The 22,576-nt window shown below is 40.6% G+C and overlaps 1 protein-coding gene across 5 annotated transcripts in view; it reads left to right on the top strand.

The window, feature by feature from the left end:
- The window catches only part of LOC137623317 (uncharacterized), a 209,531-nt gene that overhangs the window by 129,456 nt on the left and 57,499 nt on the right, over nt 1-22,576 (top strand). For all 5 annotated transcript variants that reach the window (XM_068354117.1, XM_068354119.1, XM_068354120.1 and 2 more), the window contains exons 2-4: nt 10,440-10,602; nt 10,916-11,085; nt 20,986-21,220. In XM_068354117.1, the coding sequence (XP_068210218.1) occupies nt 10,459-10,602; nt 10,916-11,085; nt 20,986-21,220 (549 nt within the window). In that variant the 5' untranslated portion in view covers nt 10,440-10,458. The remainder of the gene's footprint in view (nt 1-10,439; nt 10,603-10,915; nt 11,086-20,985; nt 21,221-22,576) is intronic.

The raw sequence follows: 22,576 nt of genomic DNA, 5'->3' as shown, positions 1-22,576 counted from the left end.
ATTATAAGTATGATAATGTCAATTGATTATAAAAAAGTGTTTGATTTATTGCTGTCTTGCAAGTTAAACAGATATGTTTCTCAAGATGTTCTTTGGAAATCCCCTAGATGTGAATTGAAAAGCAAGGGGGATTTTACGTACAAAGTTTTCCATGATATTTTCAGGCATTGTGTGTGGATTGTCATTTTACATCATTCTTGAAAAATGGGCATCTTAAGGAAACAACTGAGGTTAGCAAGTAACAGTGACAGTTGATAAAATGCATGAATTCTTCTCTGTCTAAAATATAAATGTTTTGAAAGAAATTGGAAGAATGGAATTGTTATGCATCAAGAGATAGAGTATTGTTGAATTATAGTACTGTACTATACTGTATTGTCTAAAGGATATCATATGCAGAATATCATGCGGAAATGTAGGACGAGAGTAGAAAAATTTACTTGGCATGAGTTTGTTGAATAAACTATTTAATGCTTGATTAAAAATATAATTGACATTACAATATCCATTATTGTTTTATAATTCACTGGCTTTTGTCATTTTATAGTAATTATCAGTTAAGTATATATTACTGGTTCTTTCATCCCTTCATCACTTTGTTACTTAGGTTATAACATATGCTGGGGACATTACTGGATACAGTATTCCCATAATGCCCCCTATCTCAGTGTAGTGATTATATATTTTGGTCCTATTAAATGTTTTTGAGGTATGTCATTATAAAGGTTTTTTTTTATTTTTAGCTTGGCTATTTGCCTTCCTTTTGTAATATTAGACAAGATGACACCATTAGAGAGATGGGTAACTGATGCTGATTTTACTCATAAGTGCATAAATCTAATTACTGTATACCAATAAATGCATGATACTTGAGATGATTAGCATTGATTTTGTTTATAAAATCCAATGTTATTGATTAATATTGGTTACACAAATAATGTAGGACATTAGCTCAATATAAGATAAAACCAATAGTGATTTAATTTAGTAATTTGTTAGCTACTTAATGGGATGATAAAAATCATAAAATCTATACTGATAAGAGCATAAACCAGTTATTGAATTTGGGATCATTAGCACCACTAATGCCAACATCCAGGAGGACATATTTTCTTTACTTTTTGTGTGTAGTGTCCAACAAAATGTCTTGAGATTACTGAACTGTAGATGGAAAGATTTTCATGAAATTTGTTTGAAACATTCAACTGACAAATCATTCTTGGCTAAGTGGTGGCCGATGTGGTATCGTCCCTGACCTGTGAACGCCAGACTGGGGTTCAAGTCCTGCTCGCACTTGATAGCTTCTTTGGTTGCTGCAACCTCGCCATCCTCTTGAGCTAAGGATAGGGGTTTTGGGGAAGCCTATAGGTCTATCTGCTCAGTCATCAACTGCCATTGCCTGGTCCTTCTTGGTCCTAACTTGGATGGAGAGAGGCATGGGTGCTGATCATATGTATATATGGTCAGTCTTTAGGTCATTGTCCTGCTTGATAGGGCAATGTCACTGTCCCTTGCCTCTGCCATTCATAAGTGGCCTTTAAACCTTCAAGTGAAGACCATTGAAAATTTTTCAATATTAAACTTAGCCGGTGATCATATAGCTGCAACTCTGTTGCTCGACAGAAAAACCTACGGTCAAAATACGCCAGCGATCGCTATGCAGGTGGGGGTGTACATCAACAGCGCTATCTGTCGAGCAGGTACTTAGTACTCCAAGCAAACAAAGAACCAATTTTCTCTCTGTCGGGCTACCGGCAAGACCTACTAATACGCTGTTACTAACTGGATTTGTTTTCACAACTATTTGGTGAAGTACACTATTCTAGTTTTGAGCTTTCGCTATGCAGGTGTTTTATCTCATCTCAAAACTTGAACTCGTTTTGGATAGATTTAATTAGGGTGACAAAGAGAGTATGGACTCTCTTTCACTTTTAAATGGCCGACCCTTCCCTTAGACGGAAGTGTGTTTAGGTTTTTAGTAATTTTGATTAACACGTTATAGATCTATATATTTTATATCTCTCCGCCATTATTAGGCCTCTTCGATTAACTTTCCACTTATAAACATATAAAAATAAATTTTTATGTTTTGTTTATATGCGACCTTTCCTGATAGTAGGCGGTCCTAACTTGGAACCGAAGTTAATCAACGTTGAGCCCGTTATATCGTATTTAAAGAATTTAAAATTTTTTAAATTTAATGTTTTATGAAAGAATTTCTTTGATAGTCTTCGTACTGTTTTCAAAGATGAACTAACGTTTAGTTTTTTAGACTACGCAGTTGTTGACGTTCAGGACGTTCAACATGCGCTCTATCGTTACGATAGAGAGAGAGTGTATCACGGTTTCACTTTGCAGTAAGAGTAAATCGATTCTGACGTTTTGTTCATTCTTTCTTAGCTTAAATGTTTTAAATTCTATTTTAAAGGAACTTTTTAATTGAAAAATCTTTCAGTTTTTTCCTTTAGTCAAATAACATGTTTTTTTTGACGAAATATAGTTGGCCTCTTCTCTTAGGTGCGAAATCAAGAGAGAAAGAGAGAGAGAGATAGAGACGGAGGGAGAGAGAGGAGAGAAAACGTTCCGTTCAAGCGGGTAACGTTGTTCTCGTGTTACTCTCCTCCCTAGTCGCTGTACGGGGAAGAAGGTAAAACGTTTCTAGGGTTTTATTCTTGTCCCCAGGCTATGTGCGGTGAGAGATTGTAAACGTAGTTTATTTTAACTAGTGTTTAGTCTCTTTCCCAGCCACTGAATTTTTTATCTTTATATATGTTTTCTGTTTTTTGCTAGTATTAAGCAATTACTACCTTTTAATGAGGGTAGAATTGCGTGTTTCAGGTAGAAATCAGTAAAAGTTTCGATTTCAGTGAAATAAGTGCAAAACAGAAAATCAAAGTGATAAAGTGATATGCGCAAAGTGTTACAGTGTTGCGTCCGAGGGTTCGTCTGTTCGTGCCTGTCGTTCACCTAGTCCGGGACCTCTTGCAAGCTCCCAAGCCCAGGGGAGAAGTAATGTCGAACGACTTATGGGTTCGTCAGGCCTTGATCAACGAACAGACGTTTCCCTCCGTGGTTTCGGGCGTATCTACCCAAGATCGCCCCACCCACACAAAGACGAGAGAGCCCATTTATTTCTCGTCTGCGGAAGAGGTTTCTCGTAAGAAACCATGGACCAAGGTCTCGCAGCTTATTAAGCGCAAGTCGGTCCCTTCCGCGCAAGTCCAACGGCCCAGTTGTAGCCACTGGGTCAGTTCGGTCTCGCTGCAGTCTTCCGACGACTGCTCACCTCCTAAGAGAGGCAAAGCGGTAACGCATCAGGCAGTCACACCGTCTGTTGCCGCACCTGCTCCTGTAGACCCTAAGTGGTCTGTGCTGCAGACCATGCAGTCTCAGTTAACGTCATTGATGCGGGACTTTCGTGCGGAGAAGGTTGACACTGCACCAACCTCTAGCCTACAACCAACACGGTTGTGCGTCCTGTGGACGCTGAGGCAACCTGCTGCCGCACTCCAGCTGAGAGAGTCCCGCCACCCATGCGTTCCAGTGTACCCTGCCAGCCGCATGTTGACGTTCAGTAACGCACGGAACCTTCCGTTGACGTTCGCGAGGTACAACAACAGTCTAAGTTGTTTTGTTTTGACGCGGTGCGTCAACCTCCGCATCCTAGAGTTGTTTTGACTGCTCAGTATAGACAGTCAAAGCAGTCTCGAGTGAACACTGTATGTCCTCACGCACCTGTTGTGGTTGACAGTTCAGTTGTTGACAGTTCACAGACTGTCAAGCAGTTACATGACGTTGCCTTCTGGTCTGCTACTAATGCACCAGTGCTGTATGTCCTCACGCACCTGTTGTGGTTGACAGTTCAGTTGTTGACAGTTCACAGACTGTCAAGCAGTTACATGACGTTGCCTTCTGGTCTGCTACTAATGCACCAGTGAGAGACTCACTGAGATAACCTAGCTTTTATCGGACAAGGTTCCTGTAGATGAAAAAGTGCTGTTCTCCCTCCTACTGATATTCCTTTGAGGACTCTGTCATTTGGAGAGGAGCCTTAAGCTGCTTAGCCTCCTTTGGACTTTAATTAAATCATGATGATTTTTTGAAGATCTTCGTCCGGATCTTGTAACTGCTGCTCCTCGTTCGCCTAAACGTCAGAACTTACACTAGGCCTAGCTACTTCGAAGCCGTTGTTTTTAAGCTAGTGCTCTCTCGCTCTCCTAGAGAGCTTTACGTTGGCTAGGCGACTGGTTTTTGCACCAGGAGGAGTTTTAGGGATTCAGCCTTTGATTTCCCTTCTTTTAAACTGGCTTATAGAGCGAGAGTCTGATAGGACACGAGAGAAGTTCTCGGCTTGGGAGTTCATGCCTCTGCCCAGATAGACTTCTCAATTCTGGTAGACTCGCCCTGGCGCCTAGCCAGGAGACGCTCCAAGTTGTTTACAGGTCAACTTCTCAACTTTTGTCGAGCCTTTGAAGTTTTGCTGTACTATTATGTCACACATAACAAGGCTTCCAGGGATGGTAAATGGTTCCGCCTCAGTCGCTAACCCCGTCTGTTGCCACACCTGCTCCCGTAGACCCTAAATGGGCTTTGCTGCAAGACATGCAGTCCAAGCTTGTGTCCTTGATGGAGGACTTAAATGCGAAGAAGAACCTTCTGGCCAACAACCTTCCAACCGGTTGGTTGTGCGCCCTGTTGACGCTGAGGTAACCTACTCGCGTCTGCCAGTTGAGGTGGTTCCTCCTTCTGGCCAACAACCTTCCAACCAGTCGGTTGTGCGCCCTGTTGACGCTGAGGTAACCTACTCGCGTCTGCCAGTTGAGGTGGTTCCTCCACCGATGCGACCCAGTGTGGGTTGCCAGTCGCACGTTGACGTTAAGCGACACTCGGAGGTGGTTGTTGACGTTCAGTGTGTCACTAGGAAGACGTTCAACAACCAGCAGAGGTGACTTGTTGTGACGCAGTGCGTCATCCTCAGCAACCCGGTAGGGTGTTGACTGCACACCCAGACAGTCTAGACAGTTTTGGGTTGACGCTGTACTTCCTCGCGCACCCATGGTTGTTGACAGTTCACAGACTGTGCAGCAGTGCCATGATATTGCGTCCGGCTCCGTCACGCATCCACCAGTGCGACCGGATTCAGCGAGTCAGACGTTGCCCACTCCGTTGCCGTTTCCTCATCAGTTTCGGATGAGGAACCCTCTGTTGAGGACGTTGCTGAACAAGACGATCAACCCCCAGCCCTGCTATCCATCCAGAAGATGCTGAAGAAGGAACGCTGCCCAGTCAGGCTGTGGATGAGTCTGGTAGGGACACTGTCATCCGTGGATCAATTTGTGTCACTAGGAAGACTACACCTCCGTCCTCTTCTATACCATCTAGCTTTTCACTGGAAAAAGGACAAGACGCTAGAAGCGGTCTCGATCCCGGTTTCCGAAAAGATAAAGTCTTGTCTGACTTGGTGAAAGGACTATATCAACCTTAGAGAGGGTCTTCTCCTGACTGTTCAGACTCCCAACCACGTTCTCTTCTCGGACGCATCGGACGTAGGCTGGGGTGCGACATTAGACGGTAGGGAATGCTCGGGATTATGGAACTCGAGTCAAAGGACAATGCATTTCAACTGCAAGGAGCTACTGGCAGTACGTCTGACCTGGAAAAGCTTCAGGTCTCTCCTTCAAGGCAAAGTGGTGGAGGTGAACTCGGACAACACCACGGCTTTGGCGTACATCTCCAAGCAAGGGGGGACCTACTCTCTGACATTGTACGAGATCGCAAGGGACCTCCTCACCTGGTCAAAAGGTCTAGACATATCACTAGTAACGAGGTTCATCCAAGGCAACTTGAATGTCATGGCAGATTGTCTCAGTCGGAAGGGACAAATAATTCCAACTGAATGGACCCTCCACAAGGATGTATGCAAGAGACTTTGGGCCACCTGGGGCCAGCCAACCATAGATCTCATCGCAACCTCGATGACCAAGAGGCTCCCAATATTTTGCTCACCAATCCCGGACCCAGCAGCAGTTCATATAGATGCCTTTCTACTAGATTGGTCACATCTAGATCTATATGCATTCCTTCCGTTCAAGATTGTCAACAAGGTACTGCAGAAGTTCGCCTCTCACGAAGGGACAAGGTTGACGCTAGTTGCTTCCCTCTGGCCCGCGAGAGAATGGCTCACAGAGGTACTTCGATGGCTATTAGACGTTCCCAGAACACTGCCCCTAAGGGTGGACCTTCTACGTCAGCCACGCGTAAAGAAGGTACACCAAGGCCTCCACGCTCTTCGTCTGACTGCCTTCAGACTATCGAAAGACTCTCGAGAGCTAGAGGCTTTTCGAAGGAGGCAACCAGAGCGATTGCTAGAGCAAGGAGAACATCCACCCTTAGAGTCTACCAATCGAAGTGGGAAATCTTCCGAAACTGGTGCAAGTCAGTATCCGTTCCTCGACCAGTACCTCTGTAACTCAAATAGCTGACTTTCTCTTATATCTGAGGAAAGAACGATCTCTTTCAGCTCCCACTATCAAGGGTTACAGAAGCATGTTGGCATCAGTCTTCCGTCACAGAGGCTTAGATCTTTCCAACAATAAAGATCTACAGGACCTCCTTAAGTCTTTTGAGACCACGAAGGAGCGTCGTTTGGTTACACCTGGTTGGAATTTAGACGTGGTACTAAGATTCCTTATGTCAGACAGGTTCGAACCGCTACAATCAGCCTCCCTGAAAGATCTCACCTTTAAGACTCTTTTCCTGATATGCTTAGCCACAGCTAAAAGAGTCAGTGAGATTCATGCCTTCAGCAAGAACATCGGATTCTCATCCGAAACGGCTACATGTTCTACAACTTGGTTTTCTAGCCAAACACGAGCTGCCTTCTCGGCCTTGACCAATATCGTTCGATATTCCAAACTTATCGTATGGTTGGAAATGAACTAGAAAGAGTCTTATGTCCTGTAAGAGCTCTTAAGTTCTATTTAAAAACCTTTACGAGGCCCGTCTGAAGCTTTATGGTGTTCAGTTAAGAATCCATCTTTGCCTATGTCAAAGAAGGCTTTATCCTATTTTATCAGACTGTTAATACGAGAAGCTCATTCCCATCTGAATGAGGAAGACCAAGCTTTGCTGAAGGTAAGGACACACGAAGTTAGAGCTGTCGCAACTTCCGTGGCCTTTAAACAAAATAGATCTCTGCAAAGTATAATCGACGCAACCTATTGGAAAAGCAAATCAGTGTTCGCGTCTTTTTATCTTAATGTCCAGTCTCTTTACGAGAACTGCTACACTCTGGGACCATTCGTAGCAACGAGTGCAGTAGTGGGTGAGGGCTCAACCACTACAATTCCCTAATTCCATAACCTTTTTAATCTTTCTCTTGAAATGTTTTATTATTGTTTTTGGGTTGTCCGGAAGGCTAAGAAGCCTTTCGCATCCTACTTGATTTGGCGGGTGGTCAAAGTCATTTCTTGAGAAGCGCCTAGATTAGAGATTTGATGAGGTCCTGTTGTATGGGTTGCAACCCTTGATACTTCAGATCCTAGGGGTCGCTCAGCATCCTAAGAGGATCGCGAGGCTCCGTAAGGAAGACGTACTTAAAAAGGCAGAGTAATTGTTCAAGTCGACTTCCTTACCAGGTACTTATTTATTTTATATTTGTTATTTTGAATAACTGCTAAAATGAAATACAAAATACTTAGCTCATAATAATGTAAACATGTAATGCTGGTCTCTACCCACCCCCCTGGGTGTGAATCAGCTATATGATCACTGGCTAAGTTTAATATTGAAAAATGTTATTTTTATTAATAAAATGAATTTTTGAATATACTTACCCGGTGATCATATATTAAAGGACCCTCCCTTCCTCCCCAATAGAGACCCAGTGGACTGAGGAGAAAATTGGTTCTTTGTTTGCTTGGAGTACTAAGTACCTGCTCGACAGATGGCGCTGTTGATGTACACCCCCACCTGCATAGCGATCGCTGGCGTATTTTGACCGTAGGTTTTTCTGTTGAGCAACAGAGTTGCAGCTATATGATCACCGGGTAAGTATATTCAAAAATTTATTTTATTAATAAAAATAACATTTTGTATGCTTTCTATTGTGAAAAGTTTCAAATTTTTTTATGATGCTCATCAATTAGATAATAATGTCTTCACCAAATTTAATTAAAATTCCATTGATTAAAATTCACGTAATCTTATTAATAGACAGCTGTAAAACACAAACCAAAATTTAACTTTCATGGTACAAATAACAAAAAGATCAACATAATCTTTCTTTGGATAAAACTTACTCAGGTTGTAAGATAAAAAGGTACCTTTTAAGGAGAAACAGGTAGTATCTGTATAAATCTGCATCTGCTTCAATTTGACTTGCATATATTATCCATGATTCCTCATTGCCTGTCTTCAATTACTGTAACAGCGTATTATATATCCAGTCTATTGCCACAAAAAATCATCACAGAGCCATTCAGTTTAGTTTCCTATTGCACCACTTATGTGCAATATGTTCAATACAGTTCTTACCATTCAACAGTTTTTACCATTCAAAATCACTTACTAAGGCCCCGTCCACACGAGCGATCTTTGCTCGGTAAACTTTGCCTCTTTGTGAGCTAAGCCTGTTGAACGCATTTAAGCTCTTGTCCAAACGACGGTGGTTGGGTAGTGAAAGACTGGCAGTGAGTGAGCCGTGGCCGTCTAGGGTACTGCAGGTTTGACAGGAACTCCACTGTCCCGTGACGTAATTTTTCTGCTATTCTATACTGTTTACGTGAAGTGAATATAGTTGTTTGTAAAAGGATAAGGGCAAGGTGTAATTTATATACTTAAATTATATTGAGGCACAGACATATCTGTGTATGAAGACGTTTGAGAAAGTCAACAAGTAGATAAAGCACGTAGCAACAAATAACCCTGAAACATTCATCGTCAACGAAATTATAACAATATCATGAAAAAACGTAAACAAAATAGTAAGCAGCACAGATATTTTAAGGAAATGAGTTCAATAAATAATATAAAACTGAGAAAGATAATTTATTATTAAGATATATGCATAATAATAGAGCATTTAGAGCTTTGTTAATAAGATTTACCTTAATTAGGAGTATTGATAATTTATAAGCAGTGCATATATATATATATATATATATATATATATATATATATATATATATATATATATATATATATATATATATATATAGTGAGTGTATATGTATATATATATATATATATATATATATATATATATATATATATATATATATATATATATATATATATATATATATATATATATATATATATATTATGCAAAAGCAGATGTATATATTCGAAAGTGACTGCATGTCATTAGTGTGACAGCTTTATCCCTTTATTGGAAGACGAATTTCCGTCAGGGAAAACCCTTGCCAGGCAAAGCCTGACCTCACACCGAGCAAAGCTTACCAAGCAGTGCTCGCTCGTGTGGACGGGGCCTAAGAATTGCTCATGTAATTCTCCTCAGGATAAACCACCTTCTCTATAAACATAATGCTGCAGTATAGTACTTGAAATCTTAGTGTAATGTCAGGATTTCCTAAATGCAAATTAAACTGTGCATTCCGTAGGATGCATGCATCATAATAATGTTCTGTGATTTGGCTAAAATAATGAATAGAATTTGCATTGGGGCACTATCAAGTATATAAACAACTAATTCTAAATTTCCTGTGATCTGGTTAAGTAATACATAGAATTTGTTTTGCAGTACTGTACTATGAAGTAAAGCACATTAATGTATATCAACAAAAATTTCTCTAAAGCTCTTGTGATTTTGTCAAAGTAATGAATAGATTTTGCTTTGCAGTACTGTGAAGTCTACAGACATTTAAAGCTCCTGTGATCTTGTTAAAATAATGAATAGAATTTTTATTCAAGTTTTATGAAGTATATAGACAAAAAATTCTGAAGGTCGTATGATCTAGCTAAGATAATTAATATAATTTGCTTTGCAGTATTTTGAAGTATCTAGAAAAAAATCTAAGCTGTATTTTTTCCAAAGAATATTAGATATTTTTAAAAATGTTTTTGTTTCAAAATCTCCTTTATATATAACATTGTTCTATCATAAAATTAATTGTTTTGCTTATATTTCATCCCCTTCAATCAAAGTGAATCATGGTTATGTTAAGTCGACTGTTGAACTGAAATTGTCCAAATTTTATCTAATTAACATTTACGAATGCTGCTAATAGTATACATCTTATTAGATTTTTCAGTTTGGTTAGAGGTACAGTAAATGAAACTGCAAAGAAAAAGGTGAAATACTAATTGAAATTTTACTTAGCCTAGTTCATGATATAGTTTAAGTTTAGAAGAAAGGTATGCAATTATGAGGAAGTTAGTATATAAAAACTGTATCTAATAGTACATTTCAATTTTAGGAGCAGATTTGATATCACAATGGAGGAAGGGGAGCTGTCAATCTTACAGAGGGAGGGTGATTACCTTTGTAAAGAAGTGGCCAACTCTGGATATTTTGCAAATATTGTGTACGAGTTGATGACCCGGGAAGTATTGTCCCCTGAATTTGCAAAAGGGCTTTTGGTGAGTACAATACACAGATGTCTTTTGAGTACAGTAATCTAATAAAAAAACATCTGATAATAACCCTTACAGAGAAGTTTTTAGTGAAATTTTTGACCAACAAAACTTGGCTCTTGATTTTAACAGTTGGTATTTATTTTTAAGTTTCCATATAAATTATGTTATTTAAGTTTCATTGTCTTTTACAAATTTCTGACAACAGTATAAGTATTCAAGTTATTTGAATTAATTTATTCATTATGATTAAATTTGTAGTCTTATTTAAAAAAAATTAAGGCCAAAAGTACACTAGTGTAATTACATGTCTTTTCAGGAATCTGAGGAAAGGAAAACCATAAAAATGTCGAAGCTTTTAGATTATCTCAAGAAAGGTAATTCAGAAACTTTTGAAATATTGATAGAACTACTTATACAATATGGTTTATCAAGTGTTGTAAAACGTCTGGATCCAAGAGCTTTTGAGCACCACAGATCTCCAATAGGGTAAGTTTGATTTTATTTTACTTATAACAGTAATTATCTTTGGCAAGATATTAAAACCTTTGTTTGTAATGAGCCAAAATGGAATTTGATTACTAAATAAACATTTATTGATTGGCATCCCTCGGGGATTATTTAGATGTGACAGGAAATAGCTGATGATTTTATACTTAGATAAACACCTTATAATGTAGGTCAGAAGTACTGAGTGTGTTCTTTTAGTATATATATATATATATATATATATATATATATATATATATATATATATATATATATATATATATATATATATATATATATATATCATACATACATATACCACGACATTTCCCCCAATTTTGGGGGGTAGCCGACATCAAACAAATGAAACAAAAAAGGGGACCTCTCCTCTCTATGTTCCGCCCAGCCTGACAAGGGACTCAACCAAGTTCGGCTGGTACAGCTAGGGTGCCACAGCCCACCCTCCCCCGTTATCCACCACAGATGAAGCTTCATAGCGCTAAATCCACTACTGCTGCTACCTTTGTGGTCAACCAAGGCACCGGAGGAAGCAGCAGGGCCTACCAGAACCGCGTCACAATCGCTGGCCATGCATTCCTATTTCTAGCACGCTCTCTTGCCTCTCTCACATCTATTCTCCTATCACCCAGAGCTTCCTTCACTCCATCCATCCACCCAAACCTTGGCCTTCATCTTGTACTTTTCCCATCAACTCTTGCATTCATCACCTTCTTTAGCAGACAGCCATTTTCCATTCTCTTAACATGGCCAAACCACCTCAAAACATTCATATCCACTCTAGCCGCTAACTCATTTCTTACACCCGTTCTCACCCTCACTACTTCGTTCCTAACCCTATCTATTCGAGATACACCAGCCTTACTCCTTAGACACTTCATCTCAAACACGTTCAATTTCTGTCTCCGTCACTTTCATTCCCCACAACTCCGAGCTATACATCACATTTGTACAATCACTTTCTCATACAGAACTCTATTTACATTCATGCTCAACCCTCTGTTGTTTACTACTCCCTTAACTGCCCCCAACACTTTGCATCCTTCATTCACTCTCTGACGTACATCTGCTTTCACTCCATCATTTGCTGCAACAACAGACCCCAAGTACTTAAACTGATCCACCTCCTCAAGTAACTCTCCATTCAACATGACATTCAACCTCGCACCACCTTCCCTACTCGTACATCTCATAACCTTACTCTTACCCACATTAACTCTTAACTTCCTTATTTCACACACCCTTCCAAATTTTGTCACTAATCGGCCAAGCTTCTCTTCTGCGTCTGCAACCAGTACAGTATCATCCACAAACAACAACTGATTTATCTCCCATTCATGGTCATTCTCGTCTACCAGTTTCAATCCTCGTCCCAGCACTCGAGCATTCACCTCTCTCACCACTCCATCAACATACAAGTTAAACAACCACGGCGACATCACACATCCTTGTCTCAGCCCCACTCTCACCGGAAACCAATCGCTCACTTCATTTCCTATCCTAACAGATGCTTTACTACTTTTGAAGAAACCTTTCACTGCTTGCAACAACCTTCAACCAACTCCATATACTGTAACCTCATCACATTCCACATTGCTTCCCTATCAACTCTATCATACGCTTTCTCCAGATCCATAAACGCAACATACACCTCCTTACCTTTTGCTAAATATTTCTCACATATCTGCCTAACTGTAAAAATCTGATTCATACAACCCCTACCTCTTCTGAAACCACCCTGTACTTTTAAGGTTACATTCTCTGTTTTATCCTTAATCCTATTAATCAGTACTCTACCATACACTTTTCCAACTACACTCAGCAAACTAATACCCCTTGAATTACAACACTCATGCACATCTCCCTTACCCTTATATAGTGGTACAATACATGCACAAACTCAATCTACTGGTACCATTGACAACACAAAACACATATTAAACAATCTTACCAACCATTCAAGTACAGTCAAACCCCCTTCCTTCAACATCTCAGCTCTCACACCATCCATACCAGATGCTTTTCCTACTCTCGTTTCATCTAGTGCTCTCCTCACTTCCTCTCTTGTAATATCTCTTTCATTCTCATCTCCCATCACGCTTACCCATGTATTCTTGTTTTTCAATATTTAACTTAGCCGGTGATTATAATAGCTGCAACTCTGTTGCTCGACAGAAAACTCTAAGGTAAAATTCGCCAGCGATCGCTACACAGGTTGCGGGTGTGCCCAACAGCGCCATCTGTCGTCCAGATACCCAGTACTCAATGTAAACAAAGAACTCAATTTTCTCTCTGTCGTGCTCCCGACAAGACGTGCTTATTCGCTGTTGCTAAACTGGATTTGTTTTCACAACTAATTGGTGAAGTACACTATTCTAGTTTTGAGCTTTCGCTGTGCAGGTGTTTTATCTTCATCTTAAATCTTGAACTCGTTTTGGATAGATTAATTATGGTGACAAAGAGAGTATGGACTTTCTTTCACTTTTAAATGGCCGACCCTTCCCTTAGACGGAAGTATGTTTAGGCTTTTAGTAATTATATCACGTTATAGATTTTCCTCTATATATTTTATATCTCTCCGCCTTTATTAGGCCTCTTCGATTAACTTTCCATTTATTATAAACATATAAAAATAATTTTAATGTTTTGTTTATATAGACCTTTCCTGAGAGTAGGCGGTCCTAACTTGGAAACCGAAGTTAATCAACGTTGAGCCCTTTATATCGTAATTAGCTTTTAAAGAGCTAAGGATTTAAAACTTTTTAAATGTAATATTTTATGAAAGAATTTCTTTGATAGTCTTCATACTGTTTTCAAAGATGAACTAACGTTTAGTTTATTTATGCTACGCAGTTGTTGACGTTCAGGACGTTCAACATGCGCTCTATCGTTACGATAGAGAGAGAGTGTATCACGGTTTCACTTTGCAGTAAGAGTAAATCGATTCTGACGTTTTGTTCATTCTTTCTTAGCTTAAATGTTTTAAATTCTATTTTAAAGGAACTTTTTAATTGAAAAACCTTTCAGTTTTTTCCTTTAGTCAAATAACATGTTTTTTTGACGAAATATAATTGGGCTCTTCTCTTAGGTGCGAAATCAAGAGAGAAAGAGAGAGAGAGATAGAGACAGAGGGAGAGAGAGGAGAGAAAACGTTCCGTTCAAGCGGGTAACGTTGTTCTCGAGTTACTCTCGTCCCTAGTCGCTGTACGGGGAGGTAGGATAAAACGTTTTAGTTTTTTATTCTCGTCCCCAGGCTATGTGCGGTGAGAGATTGAAAACGTAGTTATATGAACTAGTGTTTAGTCTCTTTCCCAGCCACTGATTTTTTTATCTTAAAATATGTTTTCTGTTTTTTGCTGGTACAGTATTAATGAGCTTGCATTATACGACTGATTTCGCAATTACTACCTTTTAATGAAGGGTAGAATTGCGTGTTTCAGGTAGAAATCAGTAAAAGTTTCGATTTCAGTGAAATAAGTGCAAAACAGAAAATCAAAGTGATAAAGTGATATGCGCAAAGTGTTACAGTGTTGCGTCCGAGGGTTCGTCTGTTCGTGCCTGTCGTTCACCTAGTCCGGGACCTCTTACATGCTCCCAAGCCCAGGGGAGAAGTAATGTCAAACGACTTACGGGTTCGAGAGGCCTTGACCAACGAACAGACGTTTTCCCTCTATGGTATCGGGTGTATCTTACCAAGATCTCCCCTACCATAAGACGAGAGAGACGTTGTTTCTCCTCGTCATCCGAAGGCTTTTCGCATAAGAAACCTGTCACAAGGTTTCGAAGCCCTTAAGCGAAAGTCAGTCCTTTCAGGACAGGTCCAGCATCCTGGTTACAACCATTAGGACAGCTCTGACCCTATGCAGTCATCGGATAACTGCTCGCCGCCTAACGAAAGCGTAACACAGACTCCGAGAGTCTTTTTTTGTAGACAAAGTGTTGCGGTCACAGACGTTACCCTCGTCTCTTACCACAACCATTTCCGTTGATCCTTAATGGGTTGTATGGCAAGACATGCAGTATATGCTTGCCCCCCTTATGGAAGACTATTCTGCCGATTAGTCCGTTGAGTCTAGCCGTTTATCTCATCGATATCCTGGCTTTCAGCCAACCTAACGTTCCTTTGTGCTTACTGTTGACGTTGGCGTAGCTTAGTCACGTCAGTCAGGTTGTTTAGAACCACACTCGATGCGGTCTCTTTTGGTTTTTCAGCCGCATTTGGACGTTAGGCCACTTGCTGATGCTCCTGTTGACGTTCAAGGCGTTCACTAACAATCGGAGTTGACTTGTTTTTGACGCTGTGCGTCAACCTCCGCATTCTAGAGTTGTTTTGACTGCTCAGTCTAGGCAGTCAAAGCAGTCTCGAGTGGACGCTGTGCGTCCTCACGCACCTGTTGTGGTTGACAGTTCAGTTGTTGACAGTTCACAGACTCTCAAGCAGTTACATGACGTTGCGTTCTGGTCCGCTACTAATGCACCAGTGAGTGTGGACTCTGCTTGTAAAGCATTGCCACCACGGTAGGTCTCTCCCTTGCTTGAGACTCAGCTTTTATCGGACAAGGTTCCTGTAGATGAGGAAGTTGCTGTTCTCCCTACTACTGATATTCCCTTGAGGACTCTGTCAGATGGAGTGGAGCCTAAAGCTGCTTATCCTCCTATGGACTTTAATTAAGTCATGATGATTTTTTTAAGGATCTTTGTCCGGATCTTTTTGTAACTGCTGCTCCTCGTTCGCCTAAACGTCAGAGCTTACACTAGGCCTAGCTACTTCGAAGCCGTTGTTTTTAAGCTAGTGCTCTCTCGCTCTCCTAGAGAGCTTTACGTTGGCTAGGCGACTGGTTTTTCACCAGGAGTAGTTTGGGGGATACAGCCTTTGCTTTCCCTTCTTTTAAACTGGTTTATAGAGCGAGAGTCTGATATGACACGAGAGAAGTTCTCGGCTTGGGAGTTCATGCCTCTGCCCAGATAGACTTCTCAATTCTGGTAGACTCGCCCTGGCGCCTAGCCAGGAGACGCTCCAAGTTGTTTACAGGTCAACTTCACAGCTGTTTTCGAGCCTTTGAAGTTTTGCTGTACAATTATGTCACGCATAACAAGGCTTTCAGGGATGGTAAACGGTACCGCCTCAGTCGCTAACCCCGTCTGTTGCCACACCTGCTCCCGTAGACCCTAAATGGGCTTTGCTGCAAGACATGCAGTCCAAGCTTGTGTCCTTGATAGAGGACTTTAATGCGGAGAAGGTTGCTACCGAACCTTCTGGCCAACAACCTTCCAACCGGTCGGTTGTGCGCCCTGTTGACGCTGAGGTAACCTACTCGCGTCTGCCAGTTGAGGTGGTTCCTCCACCGATGCGACCCAGTGTGGGTTGCCAGCCGCACGTTGACGTTAAGCGACGCTCGGAGGTGGTTGTTGACGTTCAGGACGTTCAACTACCAGCAGAGATGACTTGTTTTGACGCAGTGCGTCAACCTCAGCAACCCGGTAGGGTGTTGACTGCACAACCCAGACGGTCTAGACAGTCTCGGGTTGACGCTGTGCTTCCTCGCGCACCCATGGTTGTTGACAGTTCACAGACTGTGCAGCAGTTCCATGATATTGCGTCCGGCTCCGTCACGCATCCACCAGTGCGACCGGATTCAGCGAGCCAGACGTTGCCCACTCCGTTGCCGTTTCCTCATCAGTTTTCGGATGAGTAACCCTCTGATGAGGACGTTGCTGAACAACAAGACGATCAGCCCCCAGAATAGATCAAGCCCTGCTATCCATCCAGAAGATGCTGAAGAAGGAACGCTGCTCAGTCAGGCTGTGGATGAGTCTGGTAGGGACGCTGTCATCCGTGGAACAATTTGTGTCACTAGGAAGACTACTCCTCCGTCCTCTTCAATACCATCTAGCTTTTCACTGGAAAAAGGACAAGACGCTAGAAGCGGTCTCGATCCCGGTTTCCGAAAAGATAAAGTCTTGTCTGACTTGGTGGAAGGACAATATCAACCTAAGAGAGGGTCTTCCCCTGGCTGTTCAGACTCCCAACCACGTTATCTTCTCGGACGCATCGAACGTGGGCTGGGGCGCGACACTAGACGGTCGGGAATGCTCAGGACTGTGGAACTCGAGTCAGAGGAGCATGCATATCAACTGCAAGGAGCTGTTGGCAGTACATCTGGCCTTGAAAAGCTTCAAGTCTCTCCTCCGAGGCAAAGTGGTGGAAGTTAACTCTGACATCACCACGGCCTTGGCGTACATCTCCAAACAAGGAGGTACCCACTCACTGACGTTGTACGAGATCACAAGGGACCTGCTCATCTGGTCAAAAGGTCAAGACATCTCCCTAGTAACGAGGTTCATCCAAGGCGACTTGAACGTCATAGCAGATTGTCTCAGTCGGAAAGGGCAAGTAATTCCAACCGAATGGACCCTCCACAAGGATGTGTGCAAGAGACTTTGGGCCACTTGGGGTAAACCATCCATAGATCTCTTTGCAACCTCGCTGACCAAGAGGCTTCCAATCTATTGCTCTCCAGTCCCGGACCCAGCAGCAATACATATAGATGCTTTCCTCCTAGATTGGTCACATCTGGATCTCTACGCATTCCCACCGTTCAAGATTGTCAACAAGGTACTGCAGAAGTTCGCCTCTCACGAAGGGACAAGGTTGACGTTAGTTGCTTCCCTCTGGCCCGCGAGAGAATGGTTCACCGAGATACTTCGATGGTTAGTAGACGTTCCCAGTAGTCTTCCTCTAAGGGTAGACCTTCTACGTCAGCCACACATAAAGAAGGTACTCCAAAGCCTCCACGCTCTTCGTCTGACTGCCTTCAGACTATCGAAAGACTCTCGAGAGCTAGAGGCTTTTCGAAGGAAGCAGCCAGTGCGATTGCTAGAGCAAGGAGAGCTTCTTCCATTAGAGTCTACCAATCGAAGCGGGAAGTCTTCCGAGACTGGTGCAAGTCAGTTTCTGTATCCTCGACCAGTACCTCTGTAGCTCAAATAGCTGTTTTTCTCTTATACCTGAGAAAAGGACGATCCCTGTCAGCTCCCACTATCAAGGGCTACAGAAGCATGTTGGCATCGGTCTTTCAGCATAGAGGCTTAGATCTTTCCAAACATAAAGATCTGCAAGACCTCCTTAAGTCTTTTGAGACCACCAAGGAGCGTCGTTTGGCTACCCCTGGATGGAATTTAGACGTGGTACTAAGATTCTTCATATCAGACAGGTTGGAGCCGTTACAATCAGCCTCCCTGAAAGATCTCACTCTTAAGACTCTTTTCGTGGTATGCTTAGCCCCGGCTAAAAGAGTCAGTGAGATTCATGCCTTCAGCAAGAACATAGGATTTTCGTCAGAAAAAGCCACTTGTTCGCTACAACTTGGTTTTCTAGCCAAACACGAGCTGCCTTCTCGGCCTTGGCCTAAATCTTTCGATATCCCCAGCGTATCGGAGATCGTAGGCAATGAACTAGAAAGAGTCTTATGCCCTGTTAGAGCTCTTAAGTTCTATTTAAAGCGTACTAAACCTTTACAAGGCCAATCTGAAGCTTTATGGTGTTCAGTTAAGAAACCATCCTTGCCTTTGTCAAAGAATGCTTGGTCAGACTTTATCAGATTGTTAATACGAGAAGCTCATTCACATCTGAGTGAGGAAGACCGAACTTTGCTTAAGGTGAAGACGCACGAAGTTAGAGCTGTAATAACTTCCGTGGCCTTTAAGCAAAATATATCTCTGCAAAGTATAATGGACGCAACCTATTGGAGAAGCAAGTCAGTGTTCGCGTCATTTTACTTGAAAGATGTCCAGTCTCTTTACAAGAACTGCAACACACTAGGACCATTCGTAGCAGCGAGTGCAGTAGTGGGTGAGGGCTCAACCACTACAATTCCCTAATTCCATACCCTTTTAATCTTTCTCTTGAAATGTTTTTATTGTTGTTTTTTGGGTTGTCCGGAAGGCTAAGAAGCCTTTCGCATCCTGGTTGATTTGGCGGGTGGTCAAAGTCATTTCTTGAGAGCGCCTAGATTAGGGGTTATGATGAGGTCCTGTTGTATGGGTTGCAACCCTTGATACTTCAGATCCTAGGGGTCGATCAGCATCCTAAGAGGATCGCGAGGCTCCGTAAGGAAGACGTACTTAAAAAGGCAGAGTAATTGTTCAAGTCGACTTCCTTACCAGGTACCTATTTATTTTGTTTTTGTTATTTTGATAACTTCTAAAATGAAATAAAAATTCTTAGCTCATAATAATGTAAACATATTTTGCTGGTCTCTACCCATCCCCCTGGGTGTGAATCAGCTATTATAATCACCGGCTAAGTTAAATATTGAAAAATGTTATTTTGATAATAAAATAAATTTTTGAATATACTTACCCGGTGATTATAAATTAAAGGACCCTCCCTTCCTCCCCAATAGAGACGCAGTGGGACGAGGAGAAAATTGAGTTCTTTGTTTACATTGAGTACTGGGTATCTGGACGACAGATGGCGCTGTTGGGCACACCCGCAACCTGTGTAGCGATCGCTGGCGAATTTTACCTTAGAGTTTTCTGTCGAGCAACAGAGTTGCAGCTATTATAATCACCGGGTAAGTATATTCAAAAATTTATTTTATTATCAAAATAACATGTTTCTCTTGCTAGCACTGTACTATCTTGACTGCTATGCAGTCTCTGGATGTGAGTCTCTCCAAGACTTATTTTGAAGTTCGTTCAGGTTTCCCTGGATCCTCCACTTCATTCTTCCTAATGGTGGAGGAAGCCCTACATTCTGAGCTACAAGGTTTAGATAAGCTCAATACCATCCTAAGTACTGTACTGTAATCTTTCAAACACAAGCTAATGCTTTTACCCTTACATAAATGCTTTAGATGAGAACTCCATTTCAAATATGAAACTAGAACCTCCCATCTATTTCTTATGGTATTAAAGAAAATACCAGAAATGTTCCCCTACCATAGGTCAGATCAAGTAGTGCAGTAGATGATTGATCTTCTATTTCGTTCGAGATGAAGACGTCTGTACAACAAAGATTGAGACCAAATATACCTAGTGTTGTTGTGACAAAATTCATGAAAGAAAAGATAGAGTTATTAGTAGAAACAAAAATGTTAAGCTGCTACTCCACTTCTTACCATTCCCAGTGAGGCCTAGTAGAGCATGATCTTGTGGTTTGGAATCTTTTCTGTTCTTGGGGTTAAAGCCAGATATTGCTAATAGTTGGGGGCCTTTGGTTAATAATAGTAAGAGAAATGTAGTAGCGACAGATAAAACTCCATTCTTTCCTAGAAAAATGTCATCATTTGTTATATTATTAGGTAAAAAAATAGAGACCATTTTCTCTAGATTTTTCTTTATGGGTAAAATATGGACAATTTTACAGCTAGGATTTATACAAATTATTTTTTTAAAATCTTATACTGCATTTCAATTGATGACATACTATCTATGAATGAATATCTATGTGTTTTTTTTGTTTCAGAAATAGTTTTGGTAATTTGAGGTCAGTAATGTATCCACTTCATATAAGCAGTTTTATTTATTACAAGATCTTCATTTTGATTTTAAGGGATGTGGTAGCCTATTGAAAATGTCATAGCCTGACAGTCTGTTGGCTGGGCGTTTGAGATCCTTTCAAATTCGATAGTTTTTAGTAGTGATTGCAATCTCACCATCCTTGTGAGGTAGGGATGAAAGGTTTTAGAGAGTCTACAGGTCTACCAGCTGAGTCTTCAGCAGCCATTGCCTGGCCCTCCCTTGATAGAGAGAGCTTGGGTGCTAATCATATACATATATTTATGGGAAGTCTCAAAGGCATTGTCTTGTCCCTTGCCTTTGCCATTCATGAGTAACGTTTAAAGCTATAAATATATGGTGTGTATTTTTTCTTTGCAGGGATAGCAATGATAAGTTAGATGCTGAACGATATCCAGATCTTGATAGAACGGGAGAGCTACATGCTGCCAGTCCCATGTTTAATTTACCATCGTTACCTCTCCGTAGCTCGTCCAGCTCCTCCATTCCTGAATCAGATAGGAATGGAAATGAAAAATATGATCCGACAAAACCCTTGGTTGTAAATGTTTTACCTGCACAAGTATTAGGTGGATCTCACTTTGACAAATCCGAAGTAAGTACATTATAGTTATTTAATTACTATTGTAGTATGACCTTACAGTGATAGAAACATTGAACTGTGTTTATCCATAATTGGAAATGGGCTAATATTGAAGAATTCTTTCTGGTCTGACATAGATTGTGGTTTTACTAGAAGTAGACTCCAATAGTTAATATAAGGAAAATTTTATGATAATCTGTAATTGTGAATTTTTTTTTATATATAACCAATGTTTTATCATATTCAGTATAAACCCTTTCATTGTGAGATGCCCTATGTGTTGTGACTGCAAAATGGATTACCAGTTTCACAAACTTTTGACATCCAAAGGTCAGAAATTATCCCTTTTCTGTTGTTCCAGGATGGGAGGGGTAAATGTTTTTTTTATGGTTGGTTTTGTATAGAAATTTTTTTTTTTTTTTTTTTTTTTTTTTTTTTTTTTTTTTTTTTTTTTTTTTTTTTTTTTTTTTAATGAAGCATCACATTATAGGAACCACATATTCAATGGGAATATTTATGGTTGACATCATTCAAATTCTCCCCGTAGTAATAATGAAAGTAGGCATCGTGTACATTTTGTGGGGCAATCTTATTCAAAACATCTGCTGGGCAATTCATATCCATTACTTTGAGCTTCCTCACTCATTTCAACAAACACATGACATGAAAATAGTAATTTAATGTCTTATTTTTCAAACGGGTAAAATACACATTGTGATGGAATTGTGCGACGTTTTTTATTGTGAAAGGAGACCATAGGTGATTCACTTGAATAGAGATACAGTCTATTCTTTTACAATGCATGGGAACCCACACTCTTACTATGTCTGCAGTAATCCGTTGACTTGGTAGATCTGTTCCTATGAGGAATAATTTCCAAAGCTTTGTAATCAAGCACAGTAATGGTGAAGACTATAAAATGATCATGCATGAGCAACAGGGAAAAAACACCTCTAAACTTTGTTATGCCATTCAAGTCAACAGTAAATAAAAGGAGAAAATATTTCTACTAAAAACTACAAGTTTTTGTATGGTAAAATAAAATTGTTCAAGTAATAATTATCCTTTTTAGCAAAAAAAAAAAAAAAAAAATATTTTGGTAGTCTGATCCAATCAACTGAATTGGAAGGCATAGATGACTATCTCTATCATCTTACAAAAGCACAGTAAACAGTGGAAAAGACTTATACAGTGTTTGATGGGTTTTCATTTCTATACTGTATGAACGGAGTTTGTGAATATTACAATAATTATTATTATTGGACACAGTTAAGTTAGAAATCAGTATTAATAAAACCCTGTTTTATTTTAAATACAGTTGTACTTTTTGGCCTCAGGAAATGGTCATATAGTTTGGTCAATGGCTCA

Source organism: Palaemon carinicauda, chromosome 30, assembly GCF_036898095.1.
Source record: "Palaemon carinicauda isolate YSFRI2023 chromosome 30, ASM3689809v2, whole genome shotgun sequence".
Taxonomy (NCBI): domain Eukaryota; kingdom Metazoa; phylum Arthropoda; class Malacostraca; order Decapoda; family Palaemonidae; genus Palaemon; species Palaemon carinicauda.
The sequence above is the reverse complement of the archived record's forward strand: the minus strand, read 5'-3'. Positions and strand labels throughout refer to the sequence as shown.